This window comes from Triticum urartu, chromosome 7A (genome assembly GCF_056163025.1).
Source record: "Triticum urartu cultivar PI428250 chromosome 7A, HENAU_Tu73, whole genome shotgun sequence".
Taxonomy (NCBI): domain Eukaryota; kingdom Viridiplantae; phylum Streptophyta; class Magnoliopsida; order Poales; family Poaceae; genus Triticum; species Triticum urartu.
The window spans coordinates 10,866,357-10,881,584 of NC_141879.1; the positions used below are offsets into that span (position 1 = coordinate 10,866,357).

General features: G+C 45.2%; 2 protein-coding genes across 2 annotated transcripts; one reads left to right on the forward strand and one right to left on the reverse strand.

Moving 5' to 3' along the window:
• Positions 1 to 2,327: 2,327 nt before the first annotated feature.
• LOC125521767 (uncharacterized) lies at positions 2,328 to 5,704 on the reverse strand. The gene is made up of 7 exons (XM_048686830.1): positions 5,432 to 5,704; positions 3,782 to 3,888; positions 3,595 to 3,636; positions 3,424 to 3,508; positions 2,954 to 3,044; positions 2,755 to 2,861; positions 2,328 to 2,625 (listed from the first exon to the last, which is right to left on the reverse strand). The coding sequence occupies exons 1-7, from the start codon at positions 5,560 to 5,562 to the stop codon at positions 2,502 to 2,504; spliced, it is 687 nt and encodes a 228-aa protein (XP_048542787.1). The 5' UTR covers positions 5,563 to 5,704; the 3' UTR covers positions 2,328 to 2,501.
• Positions 5,705 to 12,058: 6,354 nt separating this feature from the next.
• On the forward strand, positions 12,059 to 15,145 carry LOC125522889 (uncharacterized). The gene is made up of 3 exons (XM_087534742.1): positions 12,059 to 14,026; positions 14,219 to 14,690; positions 14,799 to 15,145. The coding sequence occupies exons 1-3, from the start codon at positions 12,059 to 12,061 to the stop codon at positions 15,143 to 15,145; spliced, it is 2,787 nt and encodes a 928-aa protein (XP_087390868.1).
• Positions 15,146 to 15,228: the final 83 nt, after the last annotated feature.

Consider the following 15,228-nt stretch of genomic DNA (forward strand, 5'->3'; position numbering starts at 1 on the left):
CATAGTACTCTCGAAAAAATTTGTCATAAAACGATGACACTAAAACGTCCATGTCTACACAAATCTGAGACAAGAGTTATGTATACTTACTCTTCTACGTACATTTGAAACTGGGTAGAGTATTACCATCACCTGCATTGATTCGTCTCCATTTCATCTATGGACAATACTGTACGTATTCTGGGACACAGCATACATCAGCAACACACCATAATTTCCCTCCATCAAACAGGGGCTTCCTCTTTTCTAAGATAATAAGAATGTTGCTCTCCCAAAAAAGAATGAGACTGTACATTCACATATTTCCAAAAAAACGGTCGTCAAAATACTGTAACCGGAGGAGCACCAAGGATTCCTTTCAGTCTTACTATTTGCCAAGAGTTCAAGATAATAATAGCGCACACCAGAAAATAGCATGCACTACTTCATTGGATTGGATAACAAGCAACTTATGTCTGAACATCAAGAACAAGAGAACTACCAGCTCACAGATCCTTTGCTCAATCTCGAGCCAAACACCAATACACGCAGAATCGACTCAACAATTAAACAATGACCATAGGCCCCCTCGAGTCTCGAACAAACCCATAAGAGGGCCAGGAGTGATGGACCTCCCAACAGCAGCACGGCTCCATTGCCATGTGAAACAGCAGCAAAGAGTAGCCTGCCATTTTCCTCGCACACTAATACAGTTTAGTCTACTAAGGAATCAACAAATTAACTTACTGTCAAACAAACTATTAAAAAACAGAAGAAATGCAGGTTAGGAATAGCAACTCCAGTTGTAGATAGCAAACCACTGTCTGCACATATCAACCAACAAAATCAAAAGAATCAGCAGATAAGTATCATATATCTTCTCTGGAGCATAAAACAGAGTCAGCCAAGGCCGACAAAAACAGATCCCAGTCGCTCTCAACATGCAGGGGCAAGGAGAGGGCACGTACTAATAATTCAATCAGCCAAGATAAAAATATATTCACCCAGCCTCACTCACCAGCCCCAAGGTAATTGGCCAGCGAACAACATGAGAACCAGGAGTCATTGATCTCCGAGCAGCACAACGACCCAGATGCCATGAGAAACTGAGGCATAGGGTAACCTGCCAATTTGCTCGGCTGAACTCTCGCTACTTCACTCTAGTCTAATCAGAAATCAACAACTAACAAAGCGTTCAACAGACCCAAAAAATCAAAAGAAAAACATGGTCAGGAGGAACAGCCCTAGGTAGTAGATAGCAGTAAGAAACAGACCACAATCTGAAAACATCAACCGATAAAATAGAAAGAACCAGCAGATAAGTTCAGCCATGGCCGACAAAAACAGATCTCAGTCACTGGAAAATAAGAAAACAGAGCAAGGAGGCCAACTGACTAATTCAACCAAAGAGGAGAGAATATGTTCACCCAGCCTCGCTCACCGGCCCCAGGAAAGTGGCCAGCAAACATCATGAGACCAGGGAGTGATGGATCTCCGAGCAGCACAACGACTCCGATGCCATGAGAAACTGAGGCATAGGGTAACCTGCCATTTTGCTCGGCTAAAACTCTCCCTACTACTTCAGTAAACACGAATTAGACATTAATCAAACAGTGAGAACCACAAACCAAGAACACAACTTCAATTGCAGGCTAAGTAAGATCATTTCCCCCTAAGGAGCCAGCAAGCAAATAGAAGTTCAATTTGCATGCAACAAGAAGACCAAATAAATAATAAATCCAAAGTCGAAGAGAGAAGAAATAGAAAGGAAAATGAGCTACTTCATTCGAATTCAATGGCAAGCAACATTATCTCGACATCAATCAACAAAATCAAGATATCTTCTATGCAGATTCTGAACAGTAAGAATATAGAAGATGCAACCATGCAAACAGAACTGACTGACCAAATAAACAAAGAGATAACATAGATGTCCCCTAGCTCCTCCCGGCTAGCCATGAAAAAGATGGCCAGCCAACAATGGAGAACCAGGATATCAATCTCCGAGCAGTACAACGACTCCAATGCCATGAGAAAGAGGCAAAGGGTAACCTGCCAATTTACTCGGTTAAACTCTCACTAACTGTCCATCTAGCCAAACCAGAAAACAATCAAATCCATCAAGCCAAACCAGAAAACAATCAAATAGAGAAGGAACTTTGGTTGCTAGTTTAATTAAAATCACTTTCCCAAAGAGAAGGCCGGCAAGAAAATTGGTGTATCAAGCGCTCAATGAATTTTCCAAGACACTGCTGGGCAGTGAAACAAACTGAGAGTACACAGCAAGCATACATATTTCCAGGTCAATGTACTAATAGAAACATCCTGAGGTCACAGCGAAGCATCAGTAATACACAAGCAGTGGGTTCTTTTCTTTACTCTTAGGAACAGGGTAAACATATCACCATTAAGATAACGTAGCTGTTACAGTTATGTCATACAAATCGATCTTCAGAATACAGAAACATCACAGGCTCTTTCAGCATGCATAATGTCCAGACAACATAAAGCATACAGCAGCATCATTTCATGTACCTATGCAGAAACTTGCGGTGGAAATCACTTCTGATGGTGTCATTGATGAACCGTTTCGGTGTCTTAGTCTCTCCACGAGCCTGGTTCTTGAATACAACATCATCATCCCACCTGCGACAAACACATATATGAACAGGATTAAGCTCGGCATAAAGCATGGCAGCATTCTATTCCTAAAAAAAGGACAACAAAACATAAAAGAAGCATATAATATGATACGCTAGGCATCACTGTCCTAACCTTCTCTTCACATTGAAGGAGCCAGAGTTATTCATATTGATCAGTGGGTTTCCTCGCATCAGCTCAGCCTCCTTCATCTTGGCCTCTTCTTCTGCTTGCTGACGCTCCTGCAGCAAACAGACATGAGTTCACATTAATTCTCTAAACCTAAAGAAAAAGAGCGCCTCAAAATGATAATACAGAGAAGAAAACAACAAACCTTTCTAAGCCTGTCCTCGGCTCTTTCTTTTTTAATCCTTTCAAGCTCTGCCATTAGTGCCTCAGTGTCATCGTCGTCGTCATCATCGTCGCTGAATATAAGATAATTTGATGAGTAAGACATAAATTAAGTTGAGATAACCAACTGAACTACAACACTGGACCCAGCTAAACAGCTCTGTCCCAAAAAATATCAGGACAATTGCTGTATTATACTTTTTTGCTATTTTACCATATGTTTTTCTTGTAAACATAAACATAATCCAACTGCAATGAAAAGAATGCTAGCCAGCATAAGAATGTGTATCACCCAATTCCAAAGTTTATGGTAGACAACACCTATTGAACAGTTTCGGCCCCAATTCAGGCTACAATTTATTCATGCAGTTAGAAGATGCAACAGAAAGAAGAGTCTCATCAGCATTTTGAATGGGTGTGATTGATAAACTACTGAGCAAGAACTAAACAGACCTTTCATCATCACTTTTTAGTTCCACGTCAGAGTCATCTGCATCAATTTCACGTGGAACTATCTTATCCTCATCCCGTTTTGAACCTGTGATTACCAGAAGAACCAAGTAAATCATTATGCTGCCTTGAACCTAGGCACTAAGCAAACTTTGGTAAAGTAGTGTCACCGACCTTCTAAGAGCAGGCCTGAACTTTTTCGCCGGTCCCTCTCGTCTGCGAGAAAAAAGTGTTTGAACTAATCAATTACAATTCCCAGATACAATAAAACAACAATAGATAAACATCACGGAAGAAAGGATGTGACAAGCACTATCTGCCCAGATGAGGGACAAAGAGCAGATGGATCTAGAGGCATTACCAACATAGGACTTATCCTTGGATGAGAAGTGCTTGCGTTCACGCTCCTCAAGTTCATCCCTAAGATTCCTCTTCTGTACCTCCTCTTGAGTTTGTTGTCCCTCTTTTCTGCACATAAGAGGGAGGAATGTCAGTATGTAGACATCAAAGAACTGCCAGCCCATTTTGTTAAGGATTCGGTGTCAAGAACAAAAAACAATCATGTCAGGCTGAAGCAATAGTTTGGCAATATATGGTGTTCTAGGTTATGTTTAACAGGCAATAAACCCCAGATCAGGAACCAAATATATGAACCATGGTAAGCAATTTGTTCATAGATTTGCTCTCTTGATGCAGCAGCAGCAGACAAATTCAGGTTATTATGTTAAACGTTACAGCTACATTTGGTGCTAAGTAGCTACTGCAGCATCAAAATGCAAATAGTTGGTTGTCCTGGTGATAAATAGCTACATTTCGTTTGATATTCCCAGGTTTTTCCACATAACAGGACTTATTTAGGTCAGGTGTGGTGCAGTAAACAAGTGTCTGGGTTTGTACAGAAATCGACCTAATCCTGGCAACGTTGAACCAAGTAGCAGACTATTTGCAAAGATTGCCAGAGAAAAGCCAATTGTAATGGCCAATACTTGGCCCTAAACAGAAGCAATATAGCTACTAAGTTGGCAAAACACCAACCACAACCAGCACCGATGTAAGGACTGGCAACCGGCATCTGTCGCTAACACTCTACCGCACAGAGCTCAACAAGCATGGGCAGGGCCAGCCATCCCTATCTGACACCACTGCAAACCCCAAGTCCCTCGAGACGAACCCTAACCAGGGTAAATAAATAAACAATCATGTGAAGGTTGAACCAATTGTTTAGCCACATACGGTGTCATCAGTTCTTGTTAACGGGCAATAGACCCCAAATGAGGAACATATGCACCATGATGAACCATTTGCTTATGGTGCCTAAATTTATTCTCCATATGCCGTAGCAGCAGCAGACAGCATTAAGGTAGTTGTGTAAAACATTAACACTTGGTGCTAAGTAGCTACCCCAGCTCCAAACCTCTAAAAGCAATCGGCAACATTTTTGTTTGACCTTTGCAGGTTTCCACACGCATCCGGACTTTCTTAAGCCAAGTATACATGTATGTTGGTTAATTAATTCTGTTGTTGCAGCAAACAAGTAGTGCCTTGGCTTGTCAGATTGTACCGAAATCGACCTAACCCTGGCAACCTCGCACAGAATAGCATAGCAGGCGCTGCGTCCATTTCAAGCGATTAGCGGGGCGGGGTGGGTTGTATTGCCCCCATTTGGGACCTAAGCAGATGCAAAACCACTATATGGAACTTTTTTTAGAATACTATATGGAGTTGGCGATACACGACCACCCCAGCCTGCAACGAGGCAGGAGCTAGCGATGGCTATATGTCGCCAAGCAATTCCACCGCACCGAGATCGACGAGGCCAGCCACCCCGATCTGGACGGAGCCCAGGTCTCCAGTAGCGACGAACCCTAGCACCCTTTCCCCCACCGCAAAATTCCAACGACGGCGTGCGCGCGAGGCCTCTAACCAGGCGGGCGATTCGACCCACCGGGGGGCGTGGATTCGGCATCGGAGCGCGGGAAGGAAGGGGGTCGACTGGCGGAGTTTAATTTACCTGGGCTTGAGGGAGGTGTGGGCGGCGAGGTCGCGGGAGGAGTACTTCCCGGAGGGCCCGAAGATGCGCGTGCCCCCCTGCTCGTTCCCGCCCTTCGCCGGCGCCCACGTCGGCCGCGCCGCCGTCGTCATCCTCTCTCTCCCTCTCTCCGGCCGGCGGGAGGCGGAACCCTAGCTAGCTAGCCTCTCTTCCTCTTCCTCCTTCGGTTCTGGATTTGGAGTGGCGTTGGTGGAGACGACGGGGAAAGAGGAAGGCGATTTTTGCGGAGAGGACCCTGCAGAAGCGCGTTTTTGTTTCCTTCGTGGCGGGCCTCCAGCGACCAGAAACTGGGCCTCCTCCTACGCCTCACAGTCTGGGCCCAAACCCTATTTGGCGCCTTACGCGCCAAAAACAGGGTTATTTACAAATAGCGCACACCCCCTCCCTTCAATTCAGCAATCTGACACATGGGTTCACACGCCCATGAGCAGCCGATCCGAATGGGTAGGGCTATGGGTTGTCAACTTCATCCATGGGTCTTACCCTAGGTAACCCGATTAGTTGTTGTGGGTAGGGTATGTGTATAAGTTCATGCTCGTGGGTTACCCGATAGGTCACCCGATTAATATTAAGAATTAAATAAAAAAAATTTCTTCATTATGGTTTATCTTTTTAATATATACATACATTCACATATAACGTACGTAAGTAGCATGGCTAAGAGGTCAGCCCATTAGTAGGCCTTCTCTCACTTCTATATGTCACTCCCATGTTTTTCATGGCCCAATCTTTGTTTAGCTTCATGGGTTTGGAAAGGACCAGATAAGGTGTCAGGCATGGGTTTGGTAATGGTCAAACCGACGAAACCCGGCCCGGTTGCCAGGCTGACCCTCGCTCCCCATTGTTCCTAACGAGCCAGCCCAAAAGATTAGTTTGAGTTCACTTTTCAGAAGCCCCTCCATTTTGGGGAAACTTCCAAAAGCTTCCCCATCAATATTTTATGTGTTTTTGGTTCCCTCTTTTCTTATTCCACTCGATTTTTGTCCATTTTTTCTCTTTTCGTTTACTTCTTTCCATTTTCCATTTTTGTTTTAATTTTCTTGTTTCCCAGTGCATGAACTTTTTTTCAAATTCGTTAACTTTTTACATTTTTGGATCTTTTCTCAAATTATGATGTTCCCAGGTATTAAACTTTTTTCAAATTTAAAAAAGAAATTGTGCATTTTCCCCAAATTTCATGAACTTTTTCCAAGTTTCTTAACTTTCCTTAAAAAAATAAACGTTTGAAAAACAAATAAAATCGAAACCTTTTAATTCGTGGAATTTTTTGAATAAGTTGGTTTTTGAATTCGTGAACATTTACATGTAGAATGGACATTTTAAAACAAGCATTAGAAGGAAACAATATGTTTAAAGGAATGAGACAAACGAAACAATGAAACAGGTCTCGGTCGAAACAGTCACGCAACCGATCAAACACCAATTGGGCCTAGTAAATTGAGCCCACTATCATGCATACTGGGAGCTAGAAAGAGAAACAGACCGGCACTGAAATCGCCAATAAGGAGCTCCCAGTCTAGGGGGTCAAAGCGCCAACTCATGAAGCCACTTGCCTTATTTTGCATTTTCTTTTGTAGGCACCGTAGCGCACGGTTTTCCAGTCAATTTTGGAAAAATATTTAAGCTTCTATTGTTTTTTAAACATGATTTTTTTAAATGAACATTTATAGAAAAGCGAACAATTTCCAGATTTTTTTTAAACTAGAAAGTTTTCATTTTTTTTTAAATGCAACATTATTTCCAAATACTTGAACATATTTTAAAACAAAACTATTTTCAATTTTGCAAACATTTTTTGAAAACATGAACAAATTTTGAATTTTCTAAATAATTATGAGAATTTTTTTTAGAAACGCGATCATTTTTATAAAACAGGCACATTTTTAAAATTTCCTAAAACTCAAACATTTTATTAAAAAGCAACAATCCTTGAAATTCCTGGACATTCCTGTAAAAAGAAAAAAAATTAAAGGAAAAAGAAGAAAACCTGTGAAAAGAAACAACATGGAAAAAACAAAAAAAATCGGAATTGAACCAGACCAACCCCTCCGGAAGGTTCCAAAAATATATGTGGATAGGCTAAACGGGCTGGGCCAATCGCTCTACCTGAATAAGGGGCAAGTAGGAAACATCTCACATGTTTCTCAAAAAAAAAGAAGTCTCATAGTCTTCATCATTTTTTTGATTTTCTGTTATTTCTGGAGAAAAAAATAATGTGTTTCATTTTCCTAAAGAACCACCTTTGGATGGTCGAGACCATACTCGAGTTGGTTTCAACCATTGGCTTGGTCGGATGGCTCTATGCGACATCGGCCTGAATCGATCCTCTCTTCATCATGGGTTGTGCTTCATAGGCAAGACCATCTCCCGCTTAGGCCTCGTTTGGTTGTAAGGGGAAAGTATCTCAGGGCTCTAATCCCCTTGAGGGGGATTTCCATGGCCGCCCGGGGTGTTCTCGCACCACGGGAAGATCACCATGTGAGTTTGGGGGACTGGCAGGAAACTGCCAAATTTCTTAGAAAACTTATATTGTCAAAAAACATGCAAACCTACTCCGATTCTTTTTACACAAACTTCATTTAAGTTCAAAATTAATTGAAATGTGTATACATGTCCTTCGAGAGTCCATGAAATTCGGGAAATTTAAGAAAAACAGAAACATGAAATGTACCCATAAATAAAAATAGCAAAGTAATTCAGCCCAATCATGCACGCTGACCATAAGCTATACATGTCAAGTCGCACAAGTATTGCTATACCAAGGATAATTAAAGCGTTAACCATGGGCTTAACATCACAAATGATAACTCCAATTAGAAATCAAGCAATAATTAACATCCAGTTCCATGAAAACGATGCCTATATGTGACTGCCCAAGTCAAAAGGATTTGTTGTTGGAAGAATCATTGGTTTCACATTAACTTCTTTGCACATTTTCATAGGCGGGCTTTAAGAAACCTGCAAAGCAGAAAAGAACAAATGCAGTTACTATAATACCGAAACCAGCAGCAACACTAGCGATGATCCTGTTGCGCTCCATCACCACCAGACTGTTGCAAAGTTCAGTTGGCTACATCGTCGCACCTAGCACGTTACGTGCACACACATACAAGCGTGCATATGCATATGAATTCATACACACACCCTTTATTTCTAAATGTAAGACGTTTTGGCAGTTCAATTCAAATTTAAACTGCCAAAACGTGTTACATTAAAAACAGAGGTGATACAATACAAGAGTCTGCATATACGCACGTATCCGCAAGTAGAGTAGACACATTTTATGTCACGTGGCATGCAAATTGTTCATGATCGATATGGTACTATATATTATGTATGAATCTTACATTAATCGTGTGATAAACTGCTAATTTCCCCGGGTGTTGGGTACGGATTTGAAGAGCATTCATCGGCGTGACGCTGCTGTACGTGATGGGGCCGATAGACGTCATCTTCCATGACCGATTGCTGTCAACGACGACCACAAAGTTGTCGTCCAACTCGTGTTAATAATTAACACCCATCAAATTGACCAATGACTACTACACGGAAAGTAATTGAGGGGAAAAGGAATACCAGAGCACGCGCTCGATCGATTAGTCGGTCCTGTGTTAATTCCTCGTGGCGCATTTGGTGTTCTCTCATCTCACCCCTCTGGCGCTTAATACAACATTAGTTTACTAATTATTGTTTGTAGAAAGGGTGAACATTAGTTAGTTTACTGATGGTTGGGGATTGCCTACTAACGACTACTTGTGAATTCTTTAAGTTGTTAATCCTCCGGTCATGCCCTTAGCAAGCATGCATGCTGGACTCCATTAGCCGGCTATGCCCGACCATCGTCACTCATCAAAGATAAAAGCAAAAGGATCTCGAGTCAGGTCATTGTTTCGGTGCTTTCACGACCAAATTGGCATAAACAAGTTAATTAACATTTGCTCGGCACTGTTTTTGTCGCATCTGATGATTTGATTGATCGTCTCCTTTCACGACCAGGAATGTAGTTTAGTGTTGTTGTAGATTCGATAAGAACTTCAATACTCTTTACCACAAAAGAGTATTCGGTTGGCTTTTCCATCAACACGCTTGCTAGCTTTAACAAGTCAGATCCAGGATATGTACCAGAAAGCGGTCGTAAAAAGATTCAGGATATGTAGCAGAAAGCGGCCGTAAAAAGATTCAGGATATGTAGCAGAAAGCAGTCAACACACACTGGTTCTGCTCAAGAAAGATTGTTACCTCAACCATTTTACTAAAGTTATGGAGTTCTTCAATTTTGACAGTAAAGGGGCTTCAGAATATTAACATAAGATGTACAATTCTACCTGATGATGCCAAAGTGTGGTCTGTGTGCGTATCTGTTCAGACTTAGATTGTGACCCAAACATGATTAACTTAACCGAAAGAACAAACTTTGAGCCTGGTATCTGACGCAACATTGGAATATTGACCATGCATGCTATCATGACACATCATATTAAGGTACTTTGGGGATCGTTGCAGGTAGAGAAGCAATAAGCAAAGGTTGATGTGATGGTAACTAACGCTATCAGATTACTCATATCTGAAACATTTGATTTCTCCGATGTTCTTTTTCTTCCAAAAGATGATTCCCTCCTCGCTATTAAGATAAGGAAAGGTAGTAGAATGCTAACCATACAAAGTGACGATCGAACTATCAAATCTTAATTAGACTTTTTTTTCTTTGGAAAGGGATATTCCGGGCCTCTACATCGGTTGATGCACACAACCATCTTATTAAAGCAAAGTTAAACATCCATACAGTCTTGCAATAAAAGAAAAAAAAACAAGTGGTGCCACAATCGCCTAGAATAGGATTGCATGACTCATTCACAAATCCTACTACAGGACCATCATCCAAACTGGTTGAATATAACCCAAGTGACCATCCCTCATTGGCTACACCACAAAGCCATGGCCGTCCGTGCCTCCACATGACGCAGGGAACACCACATATGGATCCACCTGGTAGCTCCAAGGATAACTGCAATTATTTTTGGAAGTTTTGACATGTTAAAAATAATAATCAGCCTGGCAATTTCAGATGGCCCAAACTAAAGCGCAACCCATGTCATTCAGTTTTCAAACAAATTTGGTATACTTGTTGAAGTGGGTGAATTATAGGCCACATGGACGGTTGGCTAGATTATGGTGGTAAAAGGACAGGTCAAAAATAAGTGTTGAGTTGTTTCCTCCTTATTATCACAAAAGCTCACACTTCTTGGAGCCCTCTATCTCCGTTTGGCCAGATTCTATTTTCTGAGAACCACATTTCTGTCCAAGTACCACATGGATATCTTGTTTTTAATGGCAACCATTTACTCCCTCCATTTGAGGTATTTGCTACAAAGCAACTCATGCCAAACTCCCCCTCCCTACCCATCATTAAGCATCTTAAACAACCATTTACTCCCTCCATTTTTACTTACCCGCATATTAGCTTTGACTTAAGTCAAACTTTATAAACATTTGGCCAAGTTTTTAGAAAATAATCTAAACTTTCACAGTAACAAATACTATACATGGTATGTAAATATATTCAGTCATGATTCTAATGGTATTGATTTGATATTGTGGATGTAATATTTTTTTATATAAACTTGGTTAAAGTTTGCAAAGTTTAACTCGAGACAAAGCTAATATGCAAAGTAAATAAAAACGAAGGAAGTAGTAGGTAGGCACTTATTCTTAATTTCCAAGTCCTCGATATCTATCCCACTTAGCTCCTTACTTTTTACTTTTTTCCTTTACATCACGTTGCCAGAGAAATCTGGATCAATAATAATCCAATCTTTTCATTACCCCTTTGCGTATCTCAAAGGAAAGCATAAACATCGGTAAGATACTGAATATCATTTTTTATAGAACACAGTATAGACACATGCGCTCATCTATGCGCGCATACACTCATTTCTATGAATACACACGCAAACCCTACCTCTATGACCACCTACGAGAGATTGAGGACGTCTTCTCACACCGAACGCGCATCACCGAAGATCCTGAAATGAATCCAGAAATTATGTAAGCACTAGGATTTAAACCTTGATGTGCTAGAAACCACTGTCCTCCTAACCATCCAGCCCCTAACCAGGGTTAGTTCTTAGATACTGAATATCATTGATAAGTAAGTCTACCCCCATAAGACTTGTACGTAGTCAAAGTCATACGTAGAAGGCCATAAAAAAAATCCTATATTTTGGGGAAAGGGGAGTCGAGTTTAAGCTTACATATACCCGTGGAGTCACACATACATGCATGCATGATTAGCCGTTGAGACGCTAATTGTAGCATTTTTGTACGCTAATTAGTCTCATCCGTGGATTAGATACCCCGTGAGACCGTATCCAAACCACCAGGCCGGACCCACAGCCATGCATGCAGATCGTATCCAAACCCTAATTAGTTAGGCACGGCGCTCGATCTCCAACCTTTATAAAACCCTACCCGCGCTGTGCAGCAAACCTTGCTCTCATCATCACCAACCCATTTTGCTTAGCTCCGATCTGATTCCGAGCTCGACCACCAGCTCCAAGCTACCCGGCGCGGGCTCTCATGGCCATGGCCATGGTTGCCAGGCCAATCACGGCCCTCATCTTCACATTTCTCCTCTTCTTCCTCTTCCTCCACACCGCAAGCCCGGCTCTCTTGGGAGAAGACGACGACCGCTCTGTGCTTTTAGTCTTCAAGGCCGGCGTGTCCGGCGACCCCAAGGGAGCACTCGCCGGCTGGGGCTCGCCGGACGTGTGCAACTGGACCGGGGTCACTTGCAACACGGACGCGGAGACGACACGGCGCCGTGTTGTCAAGTTAATACTAAGCGGGCAGGAGCTTTTTGGCCAGGTCTCGCCCGCGCTTGGCAACCTCTCGCACCTCAGGACACTCAACCTCTCCGGCAACCACTTCACCGGCAGCGTCGCACTTGAGCTCGGCAACCTCTCCTACCTCAAGTTTCTCGACGTGTCCTTGAACATGCTCACTGGGACGGTTCCGCCCGAGCTCGGCAACCTCTCCCACCTAAAGTTTCTCGATGTGTCGTCGAACACGCTCACCGGGGCGGTCCCGTCGGAGCTCGGCAACCTCTCGAGACTCAGCATCCTCGATCTCTCCGAGAACGTCTTCTCTGGGGCGGTGCCACATGAGCTAGGGAAGCTTTCTCGGCTGACGCAGCTCAGCCTCAGCGGAAACCAGCTGGAGGGATCGATTCCGGTGGAGCTCTCGCGTATTCGGCGCTTGGTATACCTAAATCTCGGCGACAACAACCTCTCCGGGCATATCCCGTCTGCTATCTTCTGCAACCTCTCCGCCTTGCACTACATTGATATGTCGTCAAACTTTCTCGGCGGAAAGATCCCCATCCGAGCGGATTGCCCACTCCCTGAGCTGACATCCCTCGTGTTGCGGTCCAACAAACTCCATGGCGTCATCCCCCGCTCACTGTCAAACTCAACGAAGCTCCGATGGCTGCTACTGCAATCGAACTTCCTCACCGGCGAGCTGCCGCGGGATGACATGTTCAGCGGCATGAGCAACCTCGAGTATTTGCACCTGTCGTTCAACCACCTCGCGAACTCGCGGAACAACACCGGCCTTGAACCATTCTTCGCCTCGCTTACCAACTGCACCGCGCTAAAGGAGCTCGGCGTCGCCGGGAATGACATCGCCGGCACGATCCCGCCTGTCGTCGGTCGCCTCGCTCCCGGCCTCATGCAGCTCCACCTTCAGTTTAACAGACTCTTTGGCCCGATCCCGGCAAACATCTCCAACCTCACAAACCTCAACACCCTCAACCTCTTCCATAACCTCCTCAACGGCTCCATCCCACAGGGCATCTCCAGCATGCGGCAGCTCGAGCAGCTGCACCTCTCAAACAACCTGCTCTCCGGTGATATCCCGCTATCCCTTGGCATGATCCCGTGGCTCGGGGTCGTCAATTTTTCGCAAAACCGGCTCACCGGCACCATTCCGCCGAGCATCGTGCAATGTGTGACGATGGAAAATCTTGATCTCTCCAACAACATGCTGCAAGGCAAGATCCCAGCTGGCTTATCTAGGCTGAGCGGATTGCTCAACCTCAACCTCGCGGGCAACTTGTTGTCTGGCGTCATCCCGGTGACCATCGGCGAGATGGTTAGGTTGCAATTGCTTAACCTGTCATCAAACCAGCTCTCCGGCACGATCCCGCCGCAGCTCGGCAGCTGCATCGAGCTCAAGTACCTCGACGTGTCCTGCAATGGCCTCATGGGGACCCTCCCTCAATCCTTGGAGAAGGTGGCGTCGCTGCTGCGTGTTAACTTTTCATACAACGACTTCTCAGGCGAGGTGCCGAGCGGCGGGGCCTTTGCAGGATTTCGGGCGGACGCGTTCCTCGGCAATGACAGACTGTGTGCGGGGACGGCGTCGATGACGCCTGGGTTGCCTAGGTGCAGCGGCGCGAAGCGCAACTTGCTCCATAACCGGCGAGTGGTGTTGCTCGCCGTCGGCACAATCGCGAGCTTCACGATGGCAATCATTGGGCTGGCCATGTGCCGCGCCGTGGGACGAGACAGGCGGCGCTCACCGTTGCTACCATGCGAGCCCAGCACGAGGGGAGACTACCCGAGGATCTCTCAACGGGAGCTCTACGAGGCGACGGCCGGGTTCGAGCAGTCAAGGCTGATCGGCGCGGGGCAGTTCGGGCGCGTGTACGAGGGGACGCTCCGCAACGGCACGCATGTCGCCGTCAAGGTGCTCGACCCCAATACCGGAGGCGGCGAGGTCTCCCGGAGTTTCAAGCGGGAGTGCGATGTGCTGAGGCGGACGCGGCACCGGAACCTGCTGCGCGTGGTCACCACATGCAGCCAGCCGGACTTCCACGCAATCGTGCTGCCGCTGATGACCAATGGTAGCCTAGAGAGCCACCTCTACCCGCGTGACGGCAGTCCCAGACGTGGCATGGACCTCGCATGGCTGGTTGGCATCGCCGGCGACGTAGCCGAGGGGCTCACCTACCTGCATCACTATGCACCCGTCCGCATCGTACACTGCGACCTTAAGCCCAGCAACGTCCTCCTCGACGACGACATGACGGCCGTGGTGGCTGACTTCGGCATCGCGCGGCTGGTCAAGGACATGGGCGACGACGACAATGCAGGCTTTGCCGATCCCTGCAACTCCACTGCCGGATTGTTGCAAGGTTCTGTGGGCTACATCGCACCAGGTAATTTACAACACAATCGAATCAACATAGCATATAAGTATAGTGTAAATGCATGTGATCAACATTCTTATCTTAACATTTCATGACGTTTTTGTTGCGTGATTTTAGAGTACGGACTAGGGGGCCACCCTTCGACAGAAGGCGACGTGTACAGCTTCGGCGTGATGCTACTAGAGATGATCACCGGGAAGCGCCCGACCGATTTGCTCTTCCAAGAGGGGCTCACATTGCACGGCTGGGTGAGGCGGCACCACCCGCATGACCTCACCGCCATCATCGCACAGCCATGGCTGGCGGCCACGGACGCGATGTTGTCGGCGGCACAAGCGGACAACGTCGTCGTCGAACTGATGGATCTTGGGATAGCGTGCACTCAGCACTCGCCGCCGGAGCGGCCCACCATGGTGGAGGTGTGCCACGCGATCGCCCTCCTCAAGGATTCGTCTTCTTCCTAACGTACTTGTGGTTATGTATCCATGATATATATTGTGGTAGACTCATAGCATCGAGGTTATACAATAAACTTGTGGCATCCCCC